Source organism: Cololabis saira, chromosome 10 (assembly GCF_033807715.1).
Source record: "Cololabis saira isolate AMF1-May2022 chromosome 10, fColSai1.1, whole genome shotgun sequence".
In the NCBI taxonomy this organism is placed as follows: Eukaryota; Metazoa; Chordata; class Actinopteri; order Beloniformes; family Belonidae; genus Cololabis; species Cololabis saira.
The window spans coordinates 23455294-23480534 of NC_084596.1; the positions used below are offsets into that span (position 1 = coordinate 23455294).

The following is a 25241-nucleotide window of genomic DNA, read 5'->3' on the forward strand; positions in this document are numbered from 1 at the left end:
AGAATTGAAACCAGTACTTTTATACTTTTACTTGAGTTAAAAACTTGAGTTGATACTTCAACTTCTACAGGAGTATTTTTAAACTCTAGCATCTTTACTTCTACCTGAGTAATGAATGTGAATACTTTTGACACCTCTGAAAACGGGAGACTTGACAGGTATGGTCTTGTTTGACCTGACTCAGCCAATAAACCTGATTCTGATTCTGATTCTGATCCTGATCCTGATCCTGATTCTGTTTTATTTTGAAAGGTCCCCAGCGCGGTTCCGCCGGAAGCGCGTCACATCGGAGCACTGCGGCGAGGCGGCTGAGTGTCGGCGGGAAGTTGTTATCGGCATATTCATTACAAATTCCCCAGAAAGTAAACGGACGGCATTTTCTACCCACCGCTATTCCCCTCCGTGTCATTAATGGCCGTGCGGTCCTAGAGCGAGCCCCGGGGGAAGCGCCACCATGGCCGGGAACCAGCTGGCAGCGCAGGCCGTGAGCAAGCCCGCCTCAGGGAAACATGGCAACGTACTGCCCCTGTGGGGCAACGAGAAGACCATGAACCTCAACCCCATGATCCTCACCAACGTACTCTCCTCGCCCTACTTCAAAGTGCAGCTCTACGAGCTCAAGACCTACCACGAAGTGGTGGACGAAATCTATTTCAAGGTAACGCTAATGCTAACCCGCATGCTAGTTAGATAACAGTCATTGTTGCTTCACTGGGACGATCTACGCTCATCTACGACTCAATGCGAGTAGTGTGGGGTTAATGTCGGGGTTAGGTTTGAGAAAAATTAGGGTTTAATGTGTTTGGGCTTCGATAGGAATAGCGCACTGTGTTAAATGTTAACTTCAGTAAAGCCTAATTTATGGTTCTGCGTTAAATCGACGCAGAGCCTACGCCGTAGGCTCTGCGTTGGTGTAACGCGGAACCATAAATCAACCTTAACGACGCGGCAGTTGAGACGCCGGCAGGGGGCGCTGGAGAGCTGCAACTCTGAGTAAATAACACTCAATAATGTTTGGATTATGAAACAAAGATGTTCAGGAAACACTAAGGTCTTTTATTTATTTAATTTTTTAATTTATTTATTTATTTATTTGCACAATGACAACAGTTAATTTTTTATCATACAAGGACAAATAATTTGTGCAGGAGAGGAAAAGAATCCCGAAGGGCTTATAAAAAATCCTCCCCCTCAATACAAAATCACCAAAACAAATCAATCAATAGAAAAAGAATGGAAAAGAAAAGGTAAAAGAAACAAAGAAAAATACAATAAACACCCAAACAAAAATATCCATGAAATGGCATTTCATTTTAATACGAATAGCATGTTAATTTTGTCTATATAAAAGATACCACACTAAGCTGGTCCTAAACATTTTTAAGGATGACACCAACTTAAGAGGTCTATCTAAACAGTTCCAGAGTTGAGGGCCATGGAATTTGATAAAGGATTGGTGTTAACTTTTAAAAGATCTGTAAAAGATCTAAAATTATTAAGATTAAGGTTTAAAAGATCAATCTGCACAAGTAGGGCTGGGTATCGATTAAAATGTCAAGAATCGATTCGATTCCGATTCTTAATATTCAGAATCGATTATCAAGATTTGATCCGATTCGATATTGATTTGGCTTTGTGTTATTTAAAAAAAATTTTGAGCTGTTGCCTGAATTATATGACTGTAAAATAACTAGTGAAATAATAATTTCACAATAATTATTGTGAAATAACTAAGAAATAAATAACTCAAACAGGCCTTTCAATATCCATTTAAAGTGCAAAAAAAAAAAAGAAATTGCAACAGTTCATGCAGTAAACAAATCATTTTAGCGTATCTAATTTATTCTGTCACCACGCACACATATTGCCATGAAGCACCTGGCATTTTTCAGAAGTGTCATGACAAACTGTGTGTCCGACTACTGGGATTAAAGTTCACCTGGCGAAAATGATGGGGGGAGAAAAAAAAAATCGATCTTTAGACATAATCAATTTTTAGGAATTAATATGAGAATCGGTTTAGAATCGGAAAATCTATTTTTTCAACACAGGCCTATGCACAAGTAATGTTTAAAGTAAAAAATCATTCGCTACCGGATAACATTCAGAAATTATTCATTGGGGGGGAAGGGGGTTATAATTTAAGGGGTAACCTAAACGTCAAATCTTTATTTGTGCGTACAACAAAAATATGTTTTTGGCTGCGTCCGAAATTGCATACTTCCACCCTAATGAGTATGCAAAAACAGTATGTGAGATTTTTTAGTGCGTCTGAAACATTAGTACGTACTCAATAGTACGCGCTATCCATACTCATTTCGGAGAAATGTATTGGTGTGCATTGATGGACAATAGCTGAGCAGAAACTTCCCACAATGCAATGAAGCAGCGTTTGGTTGCTAAGTGATACGTATATGTCATAAGTATAATATTAAGTATAATAATATTATTATATAATATTAATATTATAATATTCGTATTTAATAATATTATATAATATCATCTTGTTTGGGCCAGGATAAAGGGGAAATAGCGGAGCTGCTACTGCTGCTGTGACACGTCACTTCCTCCCAATGGCAGGAAGTGCCGTGTGGCTCTGAGTAGTACGTCCGAACTAATGCACACTACTGGTATTTACTCAAAAGTGTGCCGAACTTAAGTATACTTTTTAGTATATACTATTTAGTATGGTATTTCGGACGCAACGATAGTGTATCAGTTTGTGGAATTAAACTGTGGAATGGTGTGAATTTGGAGTTAAAGGAATGTACAAACGTAAAACAATTTAAGAAGAAATATAAAGAAATAGTTTATTTGAGGTATAAAAGTGAAGACTGTGTTTAAAGATCACCAGCTGTGTGTGTTCTGCTATTTTGTCATGTTGTCTTTGTATGTTTATTAGGGGTGTAACAATATATCGTGCCACGAAATTTCGCGATACAAATACGTCACGATACGTGTCGTGGAGGTGACGAACTGTATTGCAATATTGGGTTATTAATATTAATCTATTGTGTTGACTAGTAACGCGCATCCGACCGCACGTGACGACCGCGCCTCGACCCGCGGACCAAAATCTTACTCCGCTCAGAAGAAACTAGTACCGTTTTGCGGCCCCGATCACGGGACTCTTGCGGGGTTTTGAGCTCTGAACCTTTACTTATGTAAGGCTGGTGTAGAGTTAAGCCTTACCTTATTAAATTAAACCTTTTTCGGGTCGTGAGTAGGATAAACACGGGGACAACTTCTTCTGAGTTCGAGTGTACTTTAATGTCCCTCAACAGTGTAGGATTTTAGAACATCAACACAGCACCTAGTGCTGTATCACTACATACTACGGTAAGCACTACAGATAAACTGACTATTGTCGTTATAGTCCCTAATTTACATCAGAATATAAAGAATATATTTATAAAATAATGAACCCTGAATCACCAAAATAACCTTAACAAAAATAAATCTCCTCTTACACTTATAAGGTGAGCACGAATCAATCTTTTTTTTTTAGGTAAAATTGTATGTATTTATTTACTTTTATTTATTTAATTTTAGTTGTTACATTTCTGGAAAAGAAAAAAGTCAAATCATAAATGAGAGAAACTATTCACTTTGTGGCAAAATATTTTTACTTGTATGAAACTGAAGATGCATAATGCAAACCTGACATTTACTTTTAGTTCAGTTTGTGGAAAATGATTGGCCTGGCTTTTTCTTTAAAACTTAAACAGTTATAAAGCATTACAAACTGTATTTTGTGTCTTTCAAATAAAAGACATTTTTTTCCAGTCATATGTTCCTCATTCAAGGTTGTTAAAAAAAATACTGCTATAATATGATATCGTATCGTTATCGTGACCTCAATATCGTGTACCGTACCGTATCGTGAGATTAGTGTATCGTTACACCCCTAATGTTTATATACTTAGATATACGTATCATAGTTATATTTATATCATATTATATTTATGATAGAGCTTACATCTTGTATTAAACAGGTTATTTTTTGTAAAAATGATATATACAAATTAGTGTATAGTATAAAAAATAAATAGACATATAATTTATGTTTAGTTGTGGAAAGGGGTTGGGATTAAATAAATTTATACTTCCGCCCACTCCTTTTCGAACATGTAACTGAAATATGTGTTCTGATGTTGGTTTTTTCTTTATGTGGTGGAATGCCCAACTGTATTTGTTTTCTTATCATTTTTCTTGTTTTTTATACATGTTTGAAATAAACAAAAGAAAGAGAGAAGGAGAATGAAGACATTGCTGCTGGTACCAGTCTTATTAATGTAGATAAGTGGTCTTCAACCCTGGTCCTCAGGACCCCCTGTCCTGCATATTTGAGATGTTTCCCTGCTTCAGGTCACCCTGATAAAAATGACTGTCATTGACACACTTGTCCAGACCTGGATGAGAAGCTGATGACGACCATTAACCGGGTGTGTTAATGTAGGGCAACATCTAAAACATGCAGGACTGGGGGTCCCAAGGACCGGGGTTGAAGACTGAGGCCCCGTTTACACATAGCCGGGTATTTACAAAAACTGATATTTCCCCCTCTACGTTTTGAAAAATTCTATCGTTTACACAAGATCGTTTTCAAAATCTCTTCGTTTACACGAATCCGCATAAATAGGCTGTTAACGTCATGCCAGCCAATCAAAATCCTGGAAAAAAAATCAACAAATGACACGCGACGTGTAACTTCCAGTTAAGGCTAATTTATGGTTTTGCGTTACACCAACGCAGAGCTTACGGCGTAGGGTACGCAGCGATTTAACGCAGGACCATAATTCAGGCTTTACTTCCAAGACGGAACGAGAGTCTTTCGTTTGGAGTGACAGAGAAGTGGAGTTACTTTTAAATGTGACTTTAGAATATAAAACAGGTAAAATACAAGAAAATATTGACGGTGACCAAACTAATTGTAAACACAGGTCGCACACATGACGCTGGTGACGTGTCTGTTGCATAATGTGACGTTATGAAGCCTAAATCTCCGTTTTCCTCTGTTTAGACGGAAACGTGAAAACGGAGTTTTTGAAAATCTCCACTTTGGCCGTAGTTTTCAGAAATGATCGTTTTTGGTGACTTTGAGCTACGTTTTCGTGTAAACGAATGGCCAAAACGCATGAAAACGCCTCCGTTTTTGCTCCGTGTAAACGGGGCCTGAGAAATCAGAATGATACTGCTGAGATGACAACAACCTGTTACAGCGCAAACTGAACTACACATTTAACCTTTTTAATCAGTATGGGCACCATGTGTGTATACATGGGTGGTCTAAAGTATCTGGTGTAAACCTAACTACCATGGTTCTTGGTGGCTGTGTAGGTGACTCATGTTGAGCCCTGGGAAAAAGGAAGCAGAAAGACAGCGGGCCAGACTGGAATGTGCGGAGGGGTAAGTGAGAAGTACGTGCTTTTAATATTCCCCACATTTCATTTTTAGTGTTAAGGATAGTTCAAAGTTGTCTATTAGCACTGCTTGATATTATTCATTGTCCATAATAGTTATAGTCAATAAATTATTTTCAGTTTTTGGTGAGTGTTCGGTCAGTGATCATTGACGTTTAGCTGTAAATAATGTGCAGTGAGTTTGTCTGCAAATATGCCTTTTTTCTATCTCTGTTAGGTGCGTGGAGTTGGGACTGGCGGAATTGTATCTACTGCTTTTTGTCTTCTTTACAAACTGTTTACTCTCAAGCTTACTCGCAAACAACTGATGGGTCTCATCACACACACAGACTCGCCATACATCAGAGCACTTGGATTCATGTACATAAGGTATGAATCTTTGCATGATATATTTAAAAAGTCTCCACACAATGGTTTGGAGTCAACACTGAGTTTGGGCTTCTTGTTCTTCTTTACAGATACACTCAGCCCCCAACAGATTTACTGGAGTGGTACGATGGTTTCCTGGATGATGAGGAGGTATGTCTCCCCGGGTAATAATTTCATGTTTTTTCCCCCTTCTCTTTATGAAATGCTCAAATGCCACACTTTTAAAGCTGCCCGTCTACCCCCTTGTGATGCTCATAGCTGATTTTTCACCTTTGGCTTCATTTGGCTTAATGGTCCCCCAGTTTTTTTGTCCTGAGCCTGAGTAGCTAGGTAACTTGCTTACTGCTCTGCTGCTCGTTTTTCTCAGGGTAAGTACCATATTAAATGCTGAGTTAATGTAATATTAAGGCATGCCTTTCTTTCCTTTTTTTTTCCCTCTTTTTTTTTTTTGCACAAAACAAAATTTGGGATAAAATAAAGTTGCAGTGTTCACGTCGAAGCACAAAATCTATAAAGCACACTGCAATTTTTGCACAACCTTTCTGTTTTATTTCTTATGTCTTGGTAGAAATATATAATTTGGTCCTATGCTGTACGATCAGGCCTCCTTTGATGTTCTGTTGCATTATATTTGAATTGATCATTATGAAATCCTGCCCAACTGGTTAATTCCCCTGTTTTTTTCTTTAGATGCCCAATGTGCAGCAGGTGAATTGGATATTGTATCTCAGCACTGTTGGTTTGCGTGAGTGCAAAGCAGCCGTTCTCTACTTTATAAAGTTTATCTATTCAACAGGAGTGGACTTATTCACCTGCTTTGATCTGTGTTTACACTGTGGGCAGTTTTTATCATCTGAATTAAAACATTTGGGATACTGAGTGAGGGAGCAAAGGCTTCTCTCGCTTTATCTCTTTACGACGATTATGGGGAACTTTGACTTTCCTTCATTTCCGTTTTTAAAAGTAAACGTAATGGTTAATTTGAATCTGCTGGTTTAAAAAGATGATGTCAAGAAAGGGTATTGGTTCTTTTAAATATAACAACCTTTTCTGTTATTATTATTAAAGCTCACGCTGTAAATACAGACCCTAGTAACTGCCAGACAGGTTAGATGAGGCAGGCAATTTGTTAAATTTCTAGTTATATTTCCTCTGCTAACAATTGTAAGAAGTAAAGGCAGGCTTCTTTGGTTGATATGAGAGATTAAGCTAGATGAACAGAGGTGAAGGTTCAGTACTTGGTCATCACAAATTACTTTTGTAGAATTGAAAAAGTCGTGTCATTTACTCAGTCTAAGTAATGTGTATTAATTGGGTTTTTATGTGTCTTTTTCTTCCCATTTGATTGTAGGAGCTTGACGTAAAAGCTGGTGGAGGCTGTGTAATGACCGTTGGAGAGATGCTGCGCTCATACCTAACCAAACTGGAATGGTTTTCCACTCTGTTCCCCCGCATCCCAGTCCCTGTGCAGAAGCAAATTGACCAGCAAATGAAGGCACGGCCTCGGAAAATAGCTCAGAAGGAAACACCGGAGGAAGATGCTACCGCCACAGAGTCCGGAAGACAAGTAGAACGCCGCCGCTCTAGGTAACCAACCCAGACCTTTAGTGTTTATTTTTTTGACTTTCATTTGAAAACACTCAGGAAAACACATTCTCTGACATATGCCATAATTTTGTTCTGCAAAAGAAAGTGACCAATCTAAATTAAATACGTTCTTCCTTTACTCTGGGTCCACTTCTCAGTCAGGTTTCTTGAAATGCGGCATTGTTATTTTTGCATTTTTTCCAATTTTTTCTTTTTGCTTGGTCAATAAAAAGCATGTGTTAGCGATTCAGGTCAAGGATCTTTTATAAGTTGTATAAGAAGCTTCCACACCACTGAGGAGGGCTTTGTTGTTTTATCTGATTAGACATTGTCTTAGAAAAGCATGTTTTTTTAATGTTCTTATTTTATTCTGTAGGACCTGAAATGTTACTCTTGATTACATTTGAAAACATCATGAATTTCTCTTCAGCTCTTTTATTTGTACCACTTCTTTTAAATTGGAGATTAAGTCAAGTTGAGGTTTTCCCGTCAGTTTGATTATCAAATTAATTATCTAGTGGGATCTTTTTGTTTTCTTTTTTTTTTCTTTTTTTTTTGCTTACGGTTTATGCAATAAGATGTCACTATTTCCCATAGACAGGATTTGTAGCATTTAACAACAAGTCAATACACAGTACCCCTCAATGTTCTCTGAAATGTACCACGCTGTACAGCACAGCTTATGGGTAATTTAGTTTTATTGGCATTAACTACGGTACATTTAAGGAATGCCAAACCTCAAGTTCCCAAACAGTTAATTTAAGACAATCCAAAGCTTAAAATATTCCTTTAAAATAAAATAAGGAGGGGCCTTATTTAAAAACAAGGTAGTGAGCTATAGTTTTTGAAACAAGGTCTTACTAACAATTAAAATTTCACAAAAATCTTTAGACTTTAGTAGTTGCAGTTCCGAATGTATTCGCTCTTTGTCCTCACTAGGACACCAGTTTCACAAAGATGAGTTGAAAAACTTGCTGCCAAGTGAATTATTCAAAGCTGTGCTGCAAAACTTAAATGTTTAGACATGTTTATACTTTTGGAGCCTACTTATGAAATACATATGATACATATGAAAAATTGTGTTTTTATGAGGCCAAATGGCAAAAGTGACTTTTTTGCCCATGTTAGATTTTGTAAACATCAAAATGTATAGTGATATGTTCACAAAGGTTTTGACTTTCATTGTGTTTTAAAATGAAACTAGAATAAATTAAATGTGTTGTTGTTGTTAGGTCACCCAGACGGTCACCGAGCCCAAGGCGGTCTCCCAAGCGGTCTCCCAAACGGTCGCCCAAAAGGTCGCCAAAGCGGTCTCCCAAACGATCGCCCAAACGCTCACCCAAACGGTCAAGGAGCAGAAGCCACCACCACGAGAAAGATCACCACGGTCCCAGCTTTGATCGTGAGCTGGAGAGGGAGCGGGACCGTCAGAGGAAGGAGAGGGACCGAGGGGACAGAGGGGACAGGGAACGGCGGCGGTCCCGTAGCGCAGACAGGGAAAGACGACGATCGCGCAGCGTAGACAGAAACCAAGATCGACGAGAACGCAAAAAAAGTCGCAGCGGCAGCCGGGACCGGAGGAGCGAACGCAAGGAGAAGGACAGAGATGGAGGGGATGACAGGATCAGGAAGAAAGATCGGGACCATCACAAGGATAGAGGCACAGAGAGCGAAAAGTCCAAGGATAAAAAGAACAGGGGAGAGACTGATGAGCGAAGGCATAAAGAGGATAGGGAGAGGCACAGGGAAGACAAGAAGAGCAAGAGGTCGAGCCGCAGCAAAAGTCGAGACAGGAAGCATAGAAGTGGGGGAGAGGACAAGAGCAGGAGAAGAGAGCGCAGCCACAGCAGAGAGAGGGACAGGGAGAGGGATGGAGAGCAGCGCTCTCACAAACGCAGCCGTAGCAAAGACAGGAGCCATCATCAGCGAGAGACCAGTAACGACCACAGTAAACATAGTGAACGCAGAAGGAGTCGGAGCACTGAGTAAATGTTGCAATATTACTTCAGTTCCTGTATTTTTCTTCTCTTTCTCTATTCAACTGTCTGATCAGTCTGTTGTGCTGAGGAAGATTATTAGCACGTCAGACACCAGGAGTTGTTGTCTCTGGCCAATGTAATGTTGCTTTTTTTTGTTGTTTTCTGCTGTTTTGCTCCCTGTTAGAGCATCGTTAGTCCTCACTTGAGATCTGTAAAAATGACAAACGGCATTTTAATTTTCTACGGTTCTTTTTTCTGCCCAAAGATATTGGTTTGTACATAATGTCTGCAGACTGTCTACACACTATTATTGGGCCGAGTTTGACGCAACGGATCAGCTCCACACTGTCAACATGTATGTAAATGTGTAAGAGATAAACAAAATTGACCTGTACAAAAGCAATACATGCATATTAAGATTTAAATAATGTTGAAGTGCAGATGTGAACGGATTGAGTTCAGACTTCAGCTTCAACGTAAGAGTGCTGTGGATCAGTCGGTGCTGCACACTTCTCCCTGTGATCTTGTGTAGACAATCTGGGAATATTTTAATCCTTTCAAGGGCAGTCTGCGAAGGATCATTTTTACCACACACACTTGATCCCTGCTTGTGTTGTGTTTGAGTTATTGTTCTCTTGCATTTTATTTTCTAATAAAACACTTTTACAAATGATTTTCTTTGAAGAATTGTCTCATTAATGAAAAGTATAAAGGTTAAAGCCAAATACAGCTTTTTTATTTTATTAGAATGTGTGACAATTTTTATATTAAATACAAAAAAAACTTTATGTAAACACACTAACTGACACATGACCTGTAAGAGGTTAACGTATTTAATCGTGAACATAAAAGTTCATAACCAATAAACCACAACCAACAATTGATTAACTTCAACAAAAGATTTTTACACCAATTAAAATGTGTTTTAAACTTCTAGTGTGCGGTAACAAATTAATTGGGAAGTGCTGCCACTTGTTCTTCGATCACATGTTAAAAAGGGGCTGTAGGAACTGGTAGCCGTGTCCACAGAAGTCCTAGCCCATTGGCTCCGAAAGCTTTGGAGCTGTTTGCACACACGCGGGTGAAGACTCTGGTCCACTCCTAGCTGCGTAAATAGCCAACACAGAAAGACAATAGGTGGCGTTGGGGTTCAGATCCGAGAGGATCATGCTCTCTCCGTACACGGTCAGTTCCTGGTCCTCCTCAGAGCTGCCTTGCCTCCTGATCATCAGGTTGTAGTAGACGGCATCCTTCATTGAAGACCACTCAAGGAAGACAACCGTTGACATGGGTTGTGTGAGATCCAGTACCGGAGCTGAGAGGCTTCCTGGGGAGGTCAGCATTGGACAAGAGTTTTGAGCCAGATCTCAGATAATTAGCTTTTTTCAGAAAATAAAGAATGAATATATAATGAATGTGCATCTTAATAAGAAAAGACAACATTTCAGCTCTAAGCCCTCAAAAAATGTAATGTACGTGCAGTGGTGGACAGTAATGGAGTAAATTTACTTGAGTACTGTACTTAAGTACATATCCAGAGGATTTGTACTTTACTTGAGTATTAGATTTCTTTGGTACTTATTACTCTTACTTGAATACATTTCCAAGACAAATATTTTTACTCGAGTAAATTTCTAGGAAGGCTGAAAAGTACTCGTTACTTTCAGGTCTGCTCTTTTTTCTTCTTCCCTAAAATCCTATTGGACACAAGCTGTTGTTTGTCAAAGGAGGAGACCTATCACAGTGCACGCTCTCCACTGGGATGTACGTAAAGCGGAAATACGTCAAGCCTCCTCAAAACGATACCGCCAAAGTAGCCTGCGTTTGTCAAGACAGAGTCGCAACAATTAATTTAGAAAAAATATAGTAATTTACTGATGTGGAAAATAAGAAATTTACTCTTACTCTTACTCTTACTCTTACTTAAAGTAAATTTAAAAGCATTTACTTTTGGATACTTAAGTACCTTTAAAAGCAAGTACTTTTCTACTCTTACTCGAGTAATATTTTGACTGAGCTACTTTTACTTGTAACGGAGTGAATTTTGACCAGTAGTATTTGTACTCTTACTCAAGTACTGGGGTCAAGTACTCTGTCCACTTCTGTGTACGTGCTGTTTCTACAAATGCAAACTTACCATCCACTGACATTTGTTCACTCAGATCTCTTCTTCTGCGACTTTGTGTGACAACTACAGAGAAAACAATCATATCAGTCATTTTTAAAGTATTGCATTTCTAATGATATCCTCATGCATGAAGTGTCAGTCCCCACCTTTTGTGATATTTGCTGTTTGACCTTCCCCCGCTGCATTACTGGCTGTGATGACCAGACTGTTGGAAGTGATGTCGTACAGAGAGCAGGAGAGCACTGTACTGTTGCATAGCTGGGCCTTTGGCGCCACGCTGTTGTCATATACCGTGTACGTGCTGGCAAACACTGAAGTGTTCCACGAAATTGTGACAAAAGAGTTGTTACCAGTGTATGTCACTCCTGATGGTGGACAAGGGGCTGGGTGGGGAGAAACGGGAAAGTAAAGGCTTAAGTTAATTTACTTTTTCCATTTTGGCTTAGCTTGAAGACCTCTCCATGATGAGACTAGTGAGGTTTAATAGTAACAATTACACCTGCTGCTGGCTTGAAGAGTGCAGTCTACCTGTTATTCCAGTGAGATCCACAGATTTGTGGCTTGTGCCTGCAGCATTTCTACTCTGCAGAGCGGCAACGTAGGAGGAACTGCAGGGGAGAGGGATCTCAAAGTATGTCGTATTGGTCCAGTAGGAGGCGAGCTCAAACAAGGCCTGGCTGTCGTCCAGCAGGCTGCCTGTCAAAGTCAGCAAGTACTCCACATCTCCACAGGTGACCTGTGTCCAGCTGAAGCTCAGCACCTGCATCTCCAGTTCCATCGGCATCAGCTGCACCTCCACCACATCTGGGGGGCAGGGAGCTGAGGGGAGAGAGGGCTAACTTTCATACACTCTGTAATTTAATAATAAAAACTGAACAAGCAGGATGCTGTTTTACCTCCTCCACCCTGCACAAGGTCACTGAAAGAGCTGTTGCATGTCCCGTCTGAGGCACGGACAGAGAAGTTGTATACTGTTCCACAGCCGAGGCCGTCAATAGTACAGGTAGAGTTTGAGCTGTGGCAGTGTAGCGTGTCTCCATTACCACCCTGAGCACAGCCATAATAATCTTCTGCATTATCACTCGGCGTCCATGTCAGCACTGCAGAGTGATTCTTACAGTGGAAATCAACAGAGAGGCCACTTGGCGGACAGGGACCTGAACAGAGGAGAAATTGACATTAATTTGAATCAAAGCTATATTTCTGTATGGATTACTAACATGCTACGTAGTTACTCAAAAAAATTAATCCATTACATATTACTAGTTACTTTTAAAAAAAGTAATCCCTTACACTACTTAGTTACTGGTTGCAGAAAGTAAGTAGTTACATTACTAGTTACATTACTTTTGGATTACTCCGCAATATCACCTGAGCTGCACCATAACTCGATTGCCAATGAACAACATATACAAGACTGTCTCAGAAAATTAGAATATTGTGATTTTCTGTAATGCAATTACAAAAACAAAAATGTCATACATTCTGGATTCATTACAAATCAACTGAAATATTGCAAGCCTTTTATTATTTTAATATTGCTGATCATGGTTTACAACTTAAGAAAACACAAATATCCTATCTCAAAAAAATTGAATATTCTGGGAATCTTAATCTTAAACTGTAAGCCATAATCAGCAATATTCAAATAATAAAAGGCTTGCAATATTTCAGTTGATTTGTAATGAATCCAGAATTTATGACATTTTTGTTTTTTTAATTGCATTACAGAAAATAAAGAACTTTATCACAATATTCAAATTTTCTGAGACAGTCCTGTAGTTGGAACTTTATTACTGCAGTGCCCAGATCAGCACCAGAAGTCCCGTAAAATCCCGTAAAATCCCGTAAGATCACGTTAAAGGCTGATTTATGGTTCTGCGTTACACCAACGCAGAACTTACGGCGTAGGGTATGCGGCGACGCATAACGTATTTTTTCTTGTTTTAGAGTAACTATAACGGGATTACCCAAATTACAACTGTAACGCGTTACATTACTGCGTTACTGGCGAATGTAATCTCGTTACAGTAACGCGTTACTTTGTATTTAACGCGTTACACCCAACACTGGAGATCAGATACCTGTGTTCAGAGTTGTATTTTGACTGGCTTTGCTGGAGCATTTCTCATGACTAGCAGTCACTGATACTGCGTATTGTTGGTTGCAGTGGAGCTCTGATATGCTGCAGTTACTGGAGGTCGTGTTGCAAGAATGCTCATGTCCATCTGCAGCCACAGCCACAACATGGTAGCGTTCAGCGACCGGAGAGGGAATCCAGGACACCAACACGTGCTGGTCCTCACAGGAAGAGTTCACCGTCACATATCTGGGTGGACACGGCTCTGTGGTAAAGAAAATGTGGGTTGTTGGTTATGTGTGAGTAGTCCTCTTGGATTTAATTTTCAATTATCAAATGTGTATAATCGTTTAATATTATGGTTCTTTAGGCTTCTCCTTTCCCTTGTGCTGGATAGCTTTATGTACACTTAAAGGCTCTTCAAAGTTAAAGGTGGAGTGAAGTGTTACCCTTTTCTGCCACCTTGCATTTCACACATGTATGGGTTCAACACATTTCCACATTGCAGCACAGTGAGGAATACAGGATAAAGGTGCTGCAGGCATAACTACGGTAATTGCTTTTGTGAGACTTGTTAAAGTTGCAGAGTCAAGCTAGCGTTATGCACACTAATAAGTAACATACTGCAAAAACAACCCTGCTACAAATAAGCCTAATATTCCTAAATGTAGTCAAATTTGTCTTATTATGAGCAAAAATATCTTTGCCAATGGAGTAAGAAAGATTTTCTTGACTAGAACTCTTTAAACTAGCAAAATAGTCTGAAAACAATATTCTTTTTTTCTTGAAACAAGGCTTTTTAGTTTGGAAGAAATTAGTTTTTCAGATACATTTCAACCAAACCCATGCTTGAAAAAGTAATGGTCATCGTTACTTCCTATCCTTTATGATGTTATCTATCTTACAAATATCAGAAATGGCGTTGATTGTCACAGGAAAGCATAGAGCAATACTTTCTAAAACTATTGATCCAGGCATCACAGACAGTTTTCAGTAGATTTTGTTTGTGGGGGGAGTGATGAACAGCAGAAATGTACCCATGCTGAGTCTGTAGGGAGGACTTCTCAAACTGCTGCACTGGTCTGATGAAGCAGCTACAATGATGGTGTATCGGAGGTCACACTTTGCTCCGTGGAGGTAGCAGCTGGTACCAGTGCCGTTGCAGGACAGGAATGTGTAATCACTGGCTTCTGCTGTGGCGGTGTACACTGTGTTTCCCTCGCTGCCCTCCATGAGGTCCCAGACAACGAGGATGGAGGAGTTGTGACACTGAGTGAAGGCGGTGATGGTAGAGAGCGAGCAGGGGGCTGAGGAAGGACATAGATGGCATCAATTTCTCTCTGCAGCCTGAACAAATGATTAAATTCACTTGTAATATGTTTCTCTGCAGGAGCCAAGTACCTGTCTGCAGTCCGATGCTGGCACTTGGCTGACTCTCACACTTGCTGTTTTTTGCAGTGACAGTGAAGTTATAAAAAACACCACAAGCCAGGTCCTCTACCCCACACGTAGTGTTGCTGGAGGTGGTGCAGTTGCCTGTGAAGTTCTCTCCACCTACAGCTGACGCGGTGTAGCTGTCCGCCCCGTCGGCAGCATCCCATGATATCCAGGCTGAATTGGTCACACAGTCGAGGTTGGCTTTGATCCCCTGAGGCTGACAGGGAGCTAAGAACCAAATATTGCAAATATGAATGAGAGGAGAGGATTCATGAAAAGATGGACTTTTGAAATGCTTTCCTACCTGACTGGATGCTGTGGGTCTGGCTGTAATCGCTACGACAGCCACCTCTCACAGAGGCCACTTCAGCAGTGAATGTCTTCCCACATGTCACATTGCTGACTGAACAGGCAGTGGTTGTGGTGTTACATAATTCTCTGAGTCCGCCATCCTCAGCAGTTAATGAAACCAGGAAGTGGTCAACATCTCTAACGGCATCCCAGGAAATCATCAAATCATTTGCTGAACAGCTGAGCCGGGCGCTCACATTCTGAGGTGGGCAGGGGCCTGAGGACACGAAAAAGGGGTTAAATTAGTCAGATGGACATTTTAATCTTAAAATATTTGGTGTTTTATTATCTCTTACCCGATTTCACTTCCAGGGGCTGACTAGGCATGCTCGAGCAGTTGCCATCCATAGCAACAACTTGGACGGTGTAGCTCGTGCCACATGTGAGGCTGCTGAGGCGACAGCTGGAGTCAGAAGTCTTGCAGGTGTCGTTGCTATGACTACTGATGGCTGTCACCCAGTACTCTGTCGCACCGCGACTGGCAAACCAGGACACAACAGCAGAGTTGTTGGCGCAGTCCATGATGACTGACACATTGGTGGGGATGCAGGGCACTGCAGATAAAGTATAAAAAAATATATCTAAAACCTCACGATGTGGAAATAATTCATATATTTATCTACTGTAGTAGAATTGTTTGACATTCATAGTGCCTCCTCATATTTTCTCAGAAAGAAAAGAGCTGTACAGCACAAACATGAACAGAAAAATGTATTAAAATGTCAAACATACCATTTAGGACCCGGCTAGCTGTTTGCCTTTTGCCAACAATAACATACTTTGATTCTCACCTGACTGCAGACTCGTGGTTGAACTGGAGGTGATGTTGCACTCATTGCTGGAAGCTGTGACCGTTACAGAGAAGTTGTGTCCACACGTCAGGGCAGGAACGCTGCATGCATTCGTATCTGACATGCACATTTCGGAGATGCCAGTATCTGTGTACATGGTGGCTGTGTAGAAGTCTGAGCCGTTGCTGGGCTCCCAGGTTACCACGACAATGCTAGAGAGACAATCCTGCGTTGTAGAGATTCCCATAGGGCTGCAAGGCCCTGGGAAAGAAAAAAAACACTTGTTATTTCACTTTTGCTATTACGTGTCAGTAAACTCTGTCAGTCTCTAACATAAATGTTTAAATGGTACACACAGGTCTGCACAGGGGTTGGTGCACTGCTGTTGCCAGGGCAGTGCTGGTTGTAAGATGTGACTGAGAAGTTGTAGTTTTGTCCACAAGGGAATTCAGAGAAATGGGCTGTGGTAATGTTAGTGCTCAGACCAACTGATTCATCCCCTGCTTCAGCTGATATCTTGTACCACGTTGTCCCATTGCTGGAATCCCAGCTCAGGGAAACGACTTTCATATCACAGTTCACCATGGCAACCACATTTTGGGGCACACATGGATCTGAAAGGGTAAGAAAGATGATCGAAGACACGATTATGTCAAGTGTTAGTGATTCTGTATTTAGTTTTATAGATGTTTTTATAGATGTGCAGTTTCCCATAGGAAAAATGCTGCAATAATCTGATAATGTTCACATTTCTTCATAAACTGTTAAACATAACACACCCATATGGATGATGGAGTTGTTGCTGGGCAGGCTGGTGCAGTTGTCAGCCTTCGCTCTCACTACAACAGTGTACTCGTCCCCACAGTGCAGCTCGTCCCAGGTGCAGGAGGTGGTGTTGGTGAGACACTGATGGGTGTGGCCATCAAGGCCTGTTGCTATAGCGACGTATGATTCAGCGCCATCACTGGGCCCCCAGCTGATAGAGCCCGTGTTAGACTCACACTGCATGTAGGTGATCACATCCCAGGGAGCACATGGGCCTGACAGATGACAGAAAACATGGATAAAACACATAAATCGAGTAAAAATAATGTTTATATACATACTGTATAAATCGCATACCAGTTTTAAAGAAAGCAGGCGTGCTGGGTATGCTGTCACACTCGCTGCCCTGTCCCTGTACAGTGACGTTATAGTGTTGTCCACATGGTAAAGTGGCTGTCAGGAAGGGTTTGGTTGTGTTGTGAATCTCCATGAATCCCAGACTCCCAGTGGAAGTGATGAGGTAATTCTCAACGGCGCCTGCTTGTTGCCAGGAGATCTGGACCTTCTCTTCGTGACAGAGTGCCTGAGCAGAAACAATCTCAGGCTGGCAAGGCTCTGAAAGCAGGAGAAAAAAAAAGGAGAGAGGAAAAGTAATAATCATCTGTTTAGCTGTCAAAAACAGGGCTATTTTACCATTACTAGAGAGGTATTTTTCCAGTTTCCTCTATTTTATGCTGTAAGGCAGCGAATGAAGTGTAAAGGTAAACTGAAAGCAAGAACAGAACAGTTTTGTAATAACTGATCCTAATTAGTTCATATGTGCAAAAAACGCACCTGTTTGGATGAACACAGTGTTACTGGGCTGGCTCCAGCAGCCTTGAATTTGTGCCATGACCGTAAAATTATACATCTCTCCGCAATCCAGACTGGGAAACGAACATATAGAGTTTGTAGATTTGCACTTTTGTACTTCTCCTCCTGACGCTTTGACTGCACTTGCTGCATACTGTTCAACTTCAGCCATCTCCTCCCAGGACAGGTCAGCGGTGTGGGAGCTGCACCGAAGGCTGACAACCACGTGCTGGGGAGGGCAAGGGCCTAAGAGAGATGTGAGAGAAGGCTGGGTTAACCTGCGGGCAAACAGCTGCAGTGTGAGACGATTAACTATAAAAAATACTCACGAGTTATAAGTGTGGCATGTGTCAGCGCCGTGAGGCTGCATTGCTCATTGCTGGCAGTGAGGCTGATGTTGTAGGTCCCCCCACATCCTAACCCTGTCAGATTGCAGCTGTTCTGCACAGTCGTGCACAGAGTTTGAAGACTCCCACCGACGATGGCCTTCAGTGACACATTTGCTGACCCATAAGTGTCATTCCAGGACACCACAGCATCTCTGTCAGACTCACAGCTGATTTTTACCTCCACCTCTTCGGGTAGGCAGGGAGCTGAGGAAACAGCAAGAGAAAAAACGATGATCATTAAGCAGAAAAACCCAAAACAAAACATAAAATCCCAGATATTTCCATTATCTACCTGACGTAAGAGGGATCTTTGAGCTGTCCGAGCTGTTGTGCTGCATCCCAAGTGCCTTGACCCATACACCGTACAGTGTGCCGCACATCAGCCCTGACACGCTGCAGAACCCATCTGTGGTAGTGCAGAAGGTGGAGTGACCATTTTGGTTATCTAAGTAGGCGATGTAACCCACAGCAAGGTCACTCTGCTGCCACGAAACCGTTGAAATCTGCTGCTCACAGTTCACGCTGGCTTGAACATTTTTGGGAGGGCAGGGCTCTGAGTGAAGCAAAAACATTTCAAGCTTGTTAAATATCAGTGACAGAGACATAGAGAAAGACCTGAAGTCATGTAGTGAACGTGACTCACCTGTCATGAGGCGGAGGGGAGCAGAGATCACAGTGTTGTTGCAGGTCAGGTTTTCTGTGGTCACGGTGATGTTGTAGATCTGACCGCACTGCAGGCCTGTCAGGGAGCAGTGGCTGCTTGTGGAGTTGCAGGTGACTGTCAGGCCTTCATCCGTCACTGCTGCAACAGAGCACCTGGCACCTCCCGTTGCTCCCCACATCACCTGGGCAGAGCTCATGTTGTAGTGGGCGGAGACATTGACCGGAGCGCATGGTTCTGAAGGGAAAAGAGGCATCTTGAGGTATAATAATCCAAAAATGGGTGCGACAAACTAGGGCTTGGCGATATGGACCAAAAGTCATATCTCGATATTTTCTAGCTGAATGGCCATACTCGATATATATTGATATTTTTTCTGTGCCATAATTGGGGTTTCCCCCAAAGCATTATAGCATAGCATCTCTGTTAGCTTCATTTTTTTTCTGCACAATATCAAAATGTATAAAACAAATGAAATAAAAATAAACTGCCTGCATATATAGAATAAAAATGCTTCTTGAATAAAATAAAACAAATATCCCTTTCCTGCATAACAATTAAATTAAAATACACTGTGCAATTAATACAATGTAGACAGTAACCGGCAGACTTTTCCACTGAGGTTGACAGCTGTGCAAATAACAAAACATTTGTGCAAATTTCAAATAAAACATTCAAGTCAATTTGTCACAAAATAAGCTATATCAAAATAATTTTTTTTAAATCGATATAAACGATATTGTTTCGTACCATATCGCATTTGAAAATATATCGATATATATTAAAATCTCGATATATCGCCCAGCCCTACGACAAACACAACAGCTGACATCCTGTAACACACACACACACACACACACACACACACACACACACACACACACACACACACACACACACACACACACACACACACACACGTACCTGTGATGAGGTATCCTGTCATGTGAGCAGTGCTGTTGCACGTTTCTCCAAGAGCATTTACAGTGACGTTGTACTCCTCTCCGCACCACAGGGAGCTCAGCTGGCATCCAGTGTGGTTGGAGGTGCAACCAGCCGTTTGGCCTGAAGACGCTGTCAGCACAGCAGCATAGGACAAGGCTCCAACGCTGGGTTGCCAGGATATAGTCACAAAGTGGGCCTCACAGTCCGTCACGGCTTCAATGCTGCTGGGCTGGCAAGGTCCTGTGAGATTACAACAAATTATAAATAAAAAAGAAAATGGAAATATGAAAGCAAATGTAAGTAACAATAATGTTTTAGATTCTCTTCAACGGGATCTTTTCCTAAAGCACAAAACGTATGAAAATTGTTTTACAACAAGCAGAAAAACATATCATCTGAGGGAACCTGTGTTACGCAAAGACGCCTCAAATGATTTCACCCCCCCTTTTATGTCAATCAACTAGACTTTCTGCTGGTTTTCATAGTAAACTGTACTTGTCTTGCACATACACGGCTACTGTGGCTGCTAAATCCATCCAAGCGTGCAAAGTCCACACAGAAAGACGCCCCTGGTCCGGATTTAAACCAAAATGTTCTCACTCTGAAACAGCAAGTGCTGTATGAAAATAATAATTGAAAAAAATAGTAAAAACTAATCTGTGCATGTAGAAACAGTGTTTTTGCTCTCAGTTTATGAAAAAAATGAAATGAAATTTGCTAAAACTGTCCAGGTTAACTTGTGTGTCTCAATGTGAAAAATTAGCAAACTGGTATACTATAAGTAAATGTTAATGTTTTGAACTCCTTAATTTGTTCACTTTCATTGGAAATTGTATGTCTAAATTTGACATGAAAGCATCTATAAATTGAGAAATACATTTCCCATTACTGATATATGGAATTTCTTTTGAGTAAATATTCGCATTTAAGGAATAGGCCATGTTATATTTATTGTTATTTTGATGTAAAAAAAACTGCGGCTGTCACTATAGTATAATCACTGGTAGTAATTAGTGATATTTCTTTACCTGATGTAAGGGAGACTGCTGAGCTCTCTGAGCTGTTGTACTGCTGTCCTAGAGCTTTGACCCAGACTCTGTACACGGTGCCACACATCAGGCCTGAGGCCTCGCAGCTTGTGTCTGCGTCTGTGCCAGTACAGGAAATGGACTGGTAGTTTGGGTTTTCCAAATAGGCGACATAACCCACAGCAAGCTCAGTCTGCCGCCAGGACACAGTCGCAGTGAGCTGCTCGCATGCCAAACGGGCTCGAACATCTGTGGGTGGGCAGGGTTCTGAAAGGAGATGAGAATGAGAGATGAGAAATGAAAGACCATTTCACATAACTGTACACGCTGCGCTCTTCATCCAGTAACAAACCTGTCATGAGATGGGAGGTTTCAGAGATCCCACTGTCGCAGGCCTGGTTTCGGGCCGTCACAGTGACGTTGTAGATCTGACTGCACTGAAGGTCGTTCAGGAAGCAGCTGGTGTGATTGGTGTTGCAGGTGACCATCAGGTCCCGGTCCGTTACAGCCTGAACAGAGTATGAGCTGGCACCACCTGCTGCGCTCCACATTACCCGGGCAGCGCTCACATTGTATTGGAAAGAGACATTTACAGGAGTGCAGGGCTCTGGAGGGAGAGACGGTGATTAACTTCGCTTGTTGAAATGACTCTTTCAGCTCAGGAATCCAAAGGTTTGAGTCATACTCACCCACAGTGAGCGTTGTAGGAGCACTGGCAGGACCAGGACAGCCAGTGTGGATCGTCTCCACAACAACAGTGTATTCCTGTCCACAGACTAAGTTGTCAAGGTTACAGGACGTGCCCATGTCGCTGCAGGTGGAGTTGTGTCCATTGGAGGAGGTTGCTTGGACGCTGTAAGCTGTATCCATGGCAGCGGCAGCATTACTCCAGCTGACCATAGCGATGTGTGTGGTGCAGTTCAGCTCAGATGACACACCGGTTGGAGGACATGGGGCTAGTAAAGGACACACATACAGTTAGAGAAGAAGAAAATGAATGAAAACATTATTAATCACCTATCTGTTAGTGAGTAAGTTGCCATACCGGCGAGCTTCTCTATGGGAGCGCTTATTTCGCTTGTGCACACGTTAGTGTGTCCCATCACAGTGAAGGTGTAGAGCTGACTACAGCTGAGGTCCAGGAATGAGCAGCTGTTCTCTGTGGAGTCACAGCTGGAGTTCACACCGGAGGCAGAAGTGGCTCTGACAGTGTAGTTCTGCGCTGCGCCGCCATCGTCCCACTTCACGGTCATGATGCTGGAGCTACAGTTCTGCTCCACCGTTGTGTTTGCAGGTGTACAAGGAGCTACAAGTGATTTTAACAAGACATTTCCCCTTATATGTGCGTCAAAGAGCTTCACTCACATTCAATTCAATTCAATTTTATTTATATAGCGTCTATAACAACAGAAGTTGTCTCTAGGCGCTTTCCAGAGACCCAGAACATGACCCCCGAGCAATTATTACATAAACATAACATAAACAATGGCAGGTAAAAACTCCCGTAGTGGGAGAAAATCCTTAAGCCAGACAGTGGCAAGGAAAAACTCCCCTTTATGAGGAAGAAACCTTGACCAGGACCTGGCTCATAAGGGGGGACCCTCCTGCCAGAGGCCAGCTGGGCAGAGCAGGAAAAGAGAGAACAGACAGAGAGAATGAATAAAAGAGAAAGGAGATTGGGCAGGCCAGGACGTCAGCAAGCACACAGCAGACATCCACACAGACAGGTGGAAGCAGCAGCGGGATGACCAGAGGGGGGGACCGCAGGCCAGCACGCAGCTCCCGAAGCTCCGGCCTGCAAACATACACAAAAGAGAAAAAAGGGGGCCAGCACAACAAACTACAAGAACGATGGACAAAAATGATGGCTATGAGATACTTATAATAAATACAAAATGCAAGAGGAGAAGAGAGGAAGGGAAGAGGAGAAGAGAAGGAAGGGTGATGGGCACCGCTCAGCGGATCATGTCATGTTCCCCTGCAGCGTAGGCCTATAGCAGCATATCTACCATGAAGCTGGTTTGAGATGAACTATTACTATAATAGTATATATAATATATAATAGTATATAATAGTATAATAGTATAACTTGTTCTATAGCTGCAGCTATGACTACTGACTCTAACGCACTACAGTTTACACCAACTAAAGGTTTACTAAAGACTAACTATAGGCTTTACTAAACAGAAATGTTTTAAGTTTTTTTTAAAGGTGGAGGTGGTGTCAGCCTCCTTAACCCAGATTGGAAGTTGGTTCCATAGTAATGGTGCCTGATACAGAAGGCATACAGAAGGCCCACCCTCCAAATCTACATTTGGATACTCTAGAAACTACGAGTAAACCTGCACTCCGAGAACGGAGAGCTCTGCCAGGAACATAAGGCACTATCACCTCTTGCAAATTTTGCGGAGCTAAGCCGTTTTGAGATTTATACGCAAGTAATACAATTTTAAATTGGATTCTGAATTTTACGGGTAGCCAATGGAACAAATCTAACACAGGAGAGACGTGGTCTCTCTTGATGATTCCTGTCAGTACTTGTGCTGCTGCATTTTGGATCAGATGGAGCCTATTTAGCAAATTACCTGGACATCCTGCTAATAACACATTACAGTAATCTAGTCTAGAAGATACAAACACATGAACTAGTTTTTCCGCATCACTCTGCAAGAGGATTTTCCTAATCTTTGCAATATTACGGAGATGTAAAAATGCTATTTTACAAACCTGAGTAATAGATGGTTTAAACAAAAAAATCCTGGTTGATAACAACACCAAGGTTTCTCACAGTTGCACTGGAAGCCATCGCAGCACCATCTAATCCCTTCCTAAGATGCTCTGGACCAAGAATGATAACCTTTGTTTTATCTGAATTTAGAAGCAAAACATTTCCGTACATCCAGTCCTTGATGTCCCTAAGACATGCCTGAAGTTTAACTAACGGTTCTGTTTCATCTGGCTTCATAGACAAATAGAGCTGCGTATCATCAGCATAACAATTAAAGTGTATGCCGTGATTTTGGATTATACTTCACAAGGGCTGCATGTATAAACTGAACAAGATTGGCCCTAGCACTGAACCCTGTGGGACACCATAACAGACCCTCGACTCATTCTGAAGAAACCTCATGTACATGAACAAACTGGAATCTGTCAGATAGATATGATTTAAACCAATGTAGAGCTGTCCCTTTAATCCCAACAACATGCTCTAACCTGTGCAGCAAGATGCCATGATCTACAGTGTCAAAAGCAGCACTGAGGTGCAGTAGAACCAGTATGGACACTAATCCCGTATTTGAGGCCATAAGAAGCTCATTCATGACTCAAACCAGTGCTGTCTCTGTGCTATGATGCATTCTGAACCCTGACTGAAAAACTTAAAACAGATCATTTCTATACAAATAGTCACGTAACTGGCTTGTATCTACTTTTTCCAGAATTTTAGATACAAATGGAAGATTGGAAATTGGTCTATAATTACCGGTAGCTAAGATGTCTGGGTCAGGAGAAGGTTTTTTAAGTAAAGGTTTAATTACTGCAACTTTGAAAACTTGTGGTACACATCCTAAGTTTAGGGACAAGTTGATCTGGTCCAGTATGTTGCGCCAATAAGAGAAAAAAACCTTTTTGAATAGTCGAGTCGCGAGGGGGTCAAACATACACGTGGTTGATTTAGCACTATTAACGAGTGAGGTCAGCTCAGAGAGGTCTATAGGATCGAAACAGTCTAGAGTCAAGTCAGAGCCTAGCGAAGTCGCTAAAGCTGAAGAAACGCCCACAACTGACTGGTTGATTTCTTCTCTAATTCTTGTGATTTTACTGTTAAAGAAGCTCATAAAGTATTCACTACTGAGAGCTGCAGGAATGCACGGCTCAACAGAGTTGTGACACTTTGTCAGCCTGGCTACAGTGCTGAACAGAAAACGTGGGTTACTTTTGTTATCCTCTATCAACGATGAATAATAAGCTGTTCTGGCTTTGCGAATGGCTTTTTTATATACTATTAGACTATCTTTCCCTTCACGATAGGAGTCTACAGACTTACAAGAGTACCACTTCCTTTCCATTTTACGCACGTTTGGTTTCAACATGCGGATATCTGAATTATACCAGGGAGTTAAGCTCCTATGGTTGGAAACCCTCCTTCTCAAAGGAGCAACTGCATCTAAAGCGAAGCGCAGCAAATCAGCAGTGTTACTAGCAAGGAAATCAACATCTGCAGAGGTAGAACCCAGATCACTGGCCTCAACTGATTCACTATTTTCTACTATTGTAAGATGAGCAATGGCCTCCCTAAATTTAACAATAGCTTAATCGGACAAACATCTGCTAAAAAAATACCTCCTATTTTGCGCTTCAACATCGACAATATTAAATTCAAACGTTATTAAATAGTGATCGGATAAGAGGGAGTTTACAGGCGACACCAACAGATTATCAGTTTCAACACCAT

General features: G+C 41.5%; 2 protein-coding genes across 2 annotated transcripts; one reads left to right on the forward strand and one right to left on the reverse strand.

Moving 5' to 3' along the window:
* The first annotated feature begins 275 nt into the window (after positions 1-275).
* On the forward strand, positions 276-10031 carry prpf38b (pre-mRNA processing factor 38B). Its single transcript, XM_061732144.1, has 6 exons — positions 276-658; positions 5341-5409; positions 5641-5792; positions 5882-5942; positions 7144-7379; positions 8612-10031. The coding sequence occupies exons 1-6, from the start codon at positions 455-457 to the stop codon at positions 9366-9368; spliced, it is 1479 nt and encodes a 492-aa protein (XP_061588128.1). The 5' UTR covers positions 276-454; the 3' UTR covers positions 9369-10031.
* Positions 10032-10117: 86 nt separating this feature from the next.
* Positions 10118-17802, reverse strand: LOC133452210 (fibronectin type III domain-containing protein 7-like). Its single transcript, XM_061731429.1, has 15 exons — positions 17745-17802; positions 17268-17525; positions 16925-17185; positions 16502-16759; positions 16146-16406; positions 15651-15908; positions 15308-15571; positions 14968-15231; positions 14604-14873; positions 13571-13831; positions 12383-12643; positions 12015-12305; positions 11633-11869; positions 11496-11549; positions 10118-10685 (listed from the first exon to the last, which is right to left on the reverse strand). The coding sequence occupies exons 1-15, from the start codon at positions 17800-17802 to the stop codon at positions 10393-10395; spliced, it is 3549 nt and encodes a 1182-aa protein (XP_061587413.1). The 3' UTR covers positions 10118-10392.
* Between the last annotated feature and the right edge of the window lie 7439 nt (positions 17803-25241).

Excerpts from the sequence above, each read along its gene's own strand:
- prpf38b (XM_061732144.1), top strand. The coding sequence starts at position 455 with ATGGCCGGGAACCAGCTGGCAGCGCAGGCCGTGAGCAAGCCCGCCTCA. Across the intron at positions 5,943-7,143 it reads GTTTCCTGGATGATGAGGAG|GAGCTTGACGTAAAAGCTGG; the intron begins GTATGTCTCCCC and ends ATTTGATTGTAG. Across the intron at positions 7,380-8,611 it reads GTAGAACGCCGCCGCTCTAG|GTCACCCAGACGGTCACCGA; the intron begins GTAACCAACCCA and ends TGTTGTTGTTAG.
- LOC133452210 (XM_061731429.1), bottom strand. The coding sequence starts at position 17,802 with ATGGCACAAATTCAAGGCTGCTGGAGCCAGCCCAGTAACACTGTGTTC. Across the intron at positions 16,760-16,924 it reads CAACTCCATCATCCATATGG|ATCCATGTGTGCCCCAAAAT; the intron begins GTGTGTTATGTT and ends TTACCCTTTCAG. Across the intron at positions 15,909-16,145 it reads AACCACGAGTCTGCAGTCAG|TGCCCTGCATCCCCACCAAT; the intron begins GTGAGAATCAAA and ends CTTTATCTGCAG.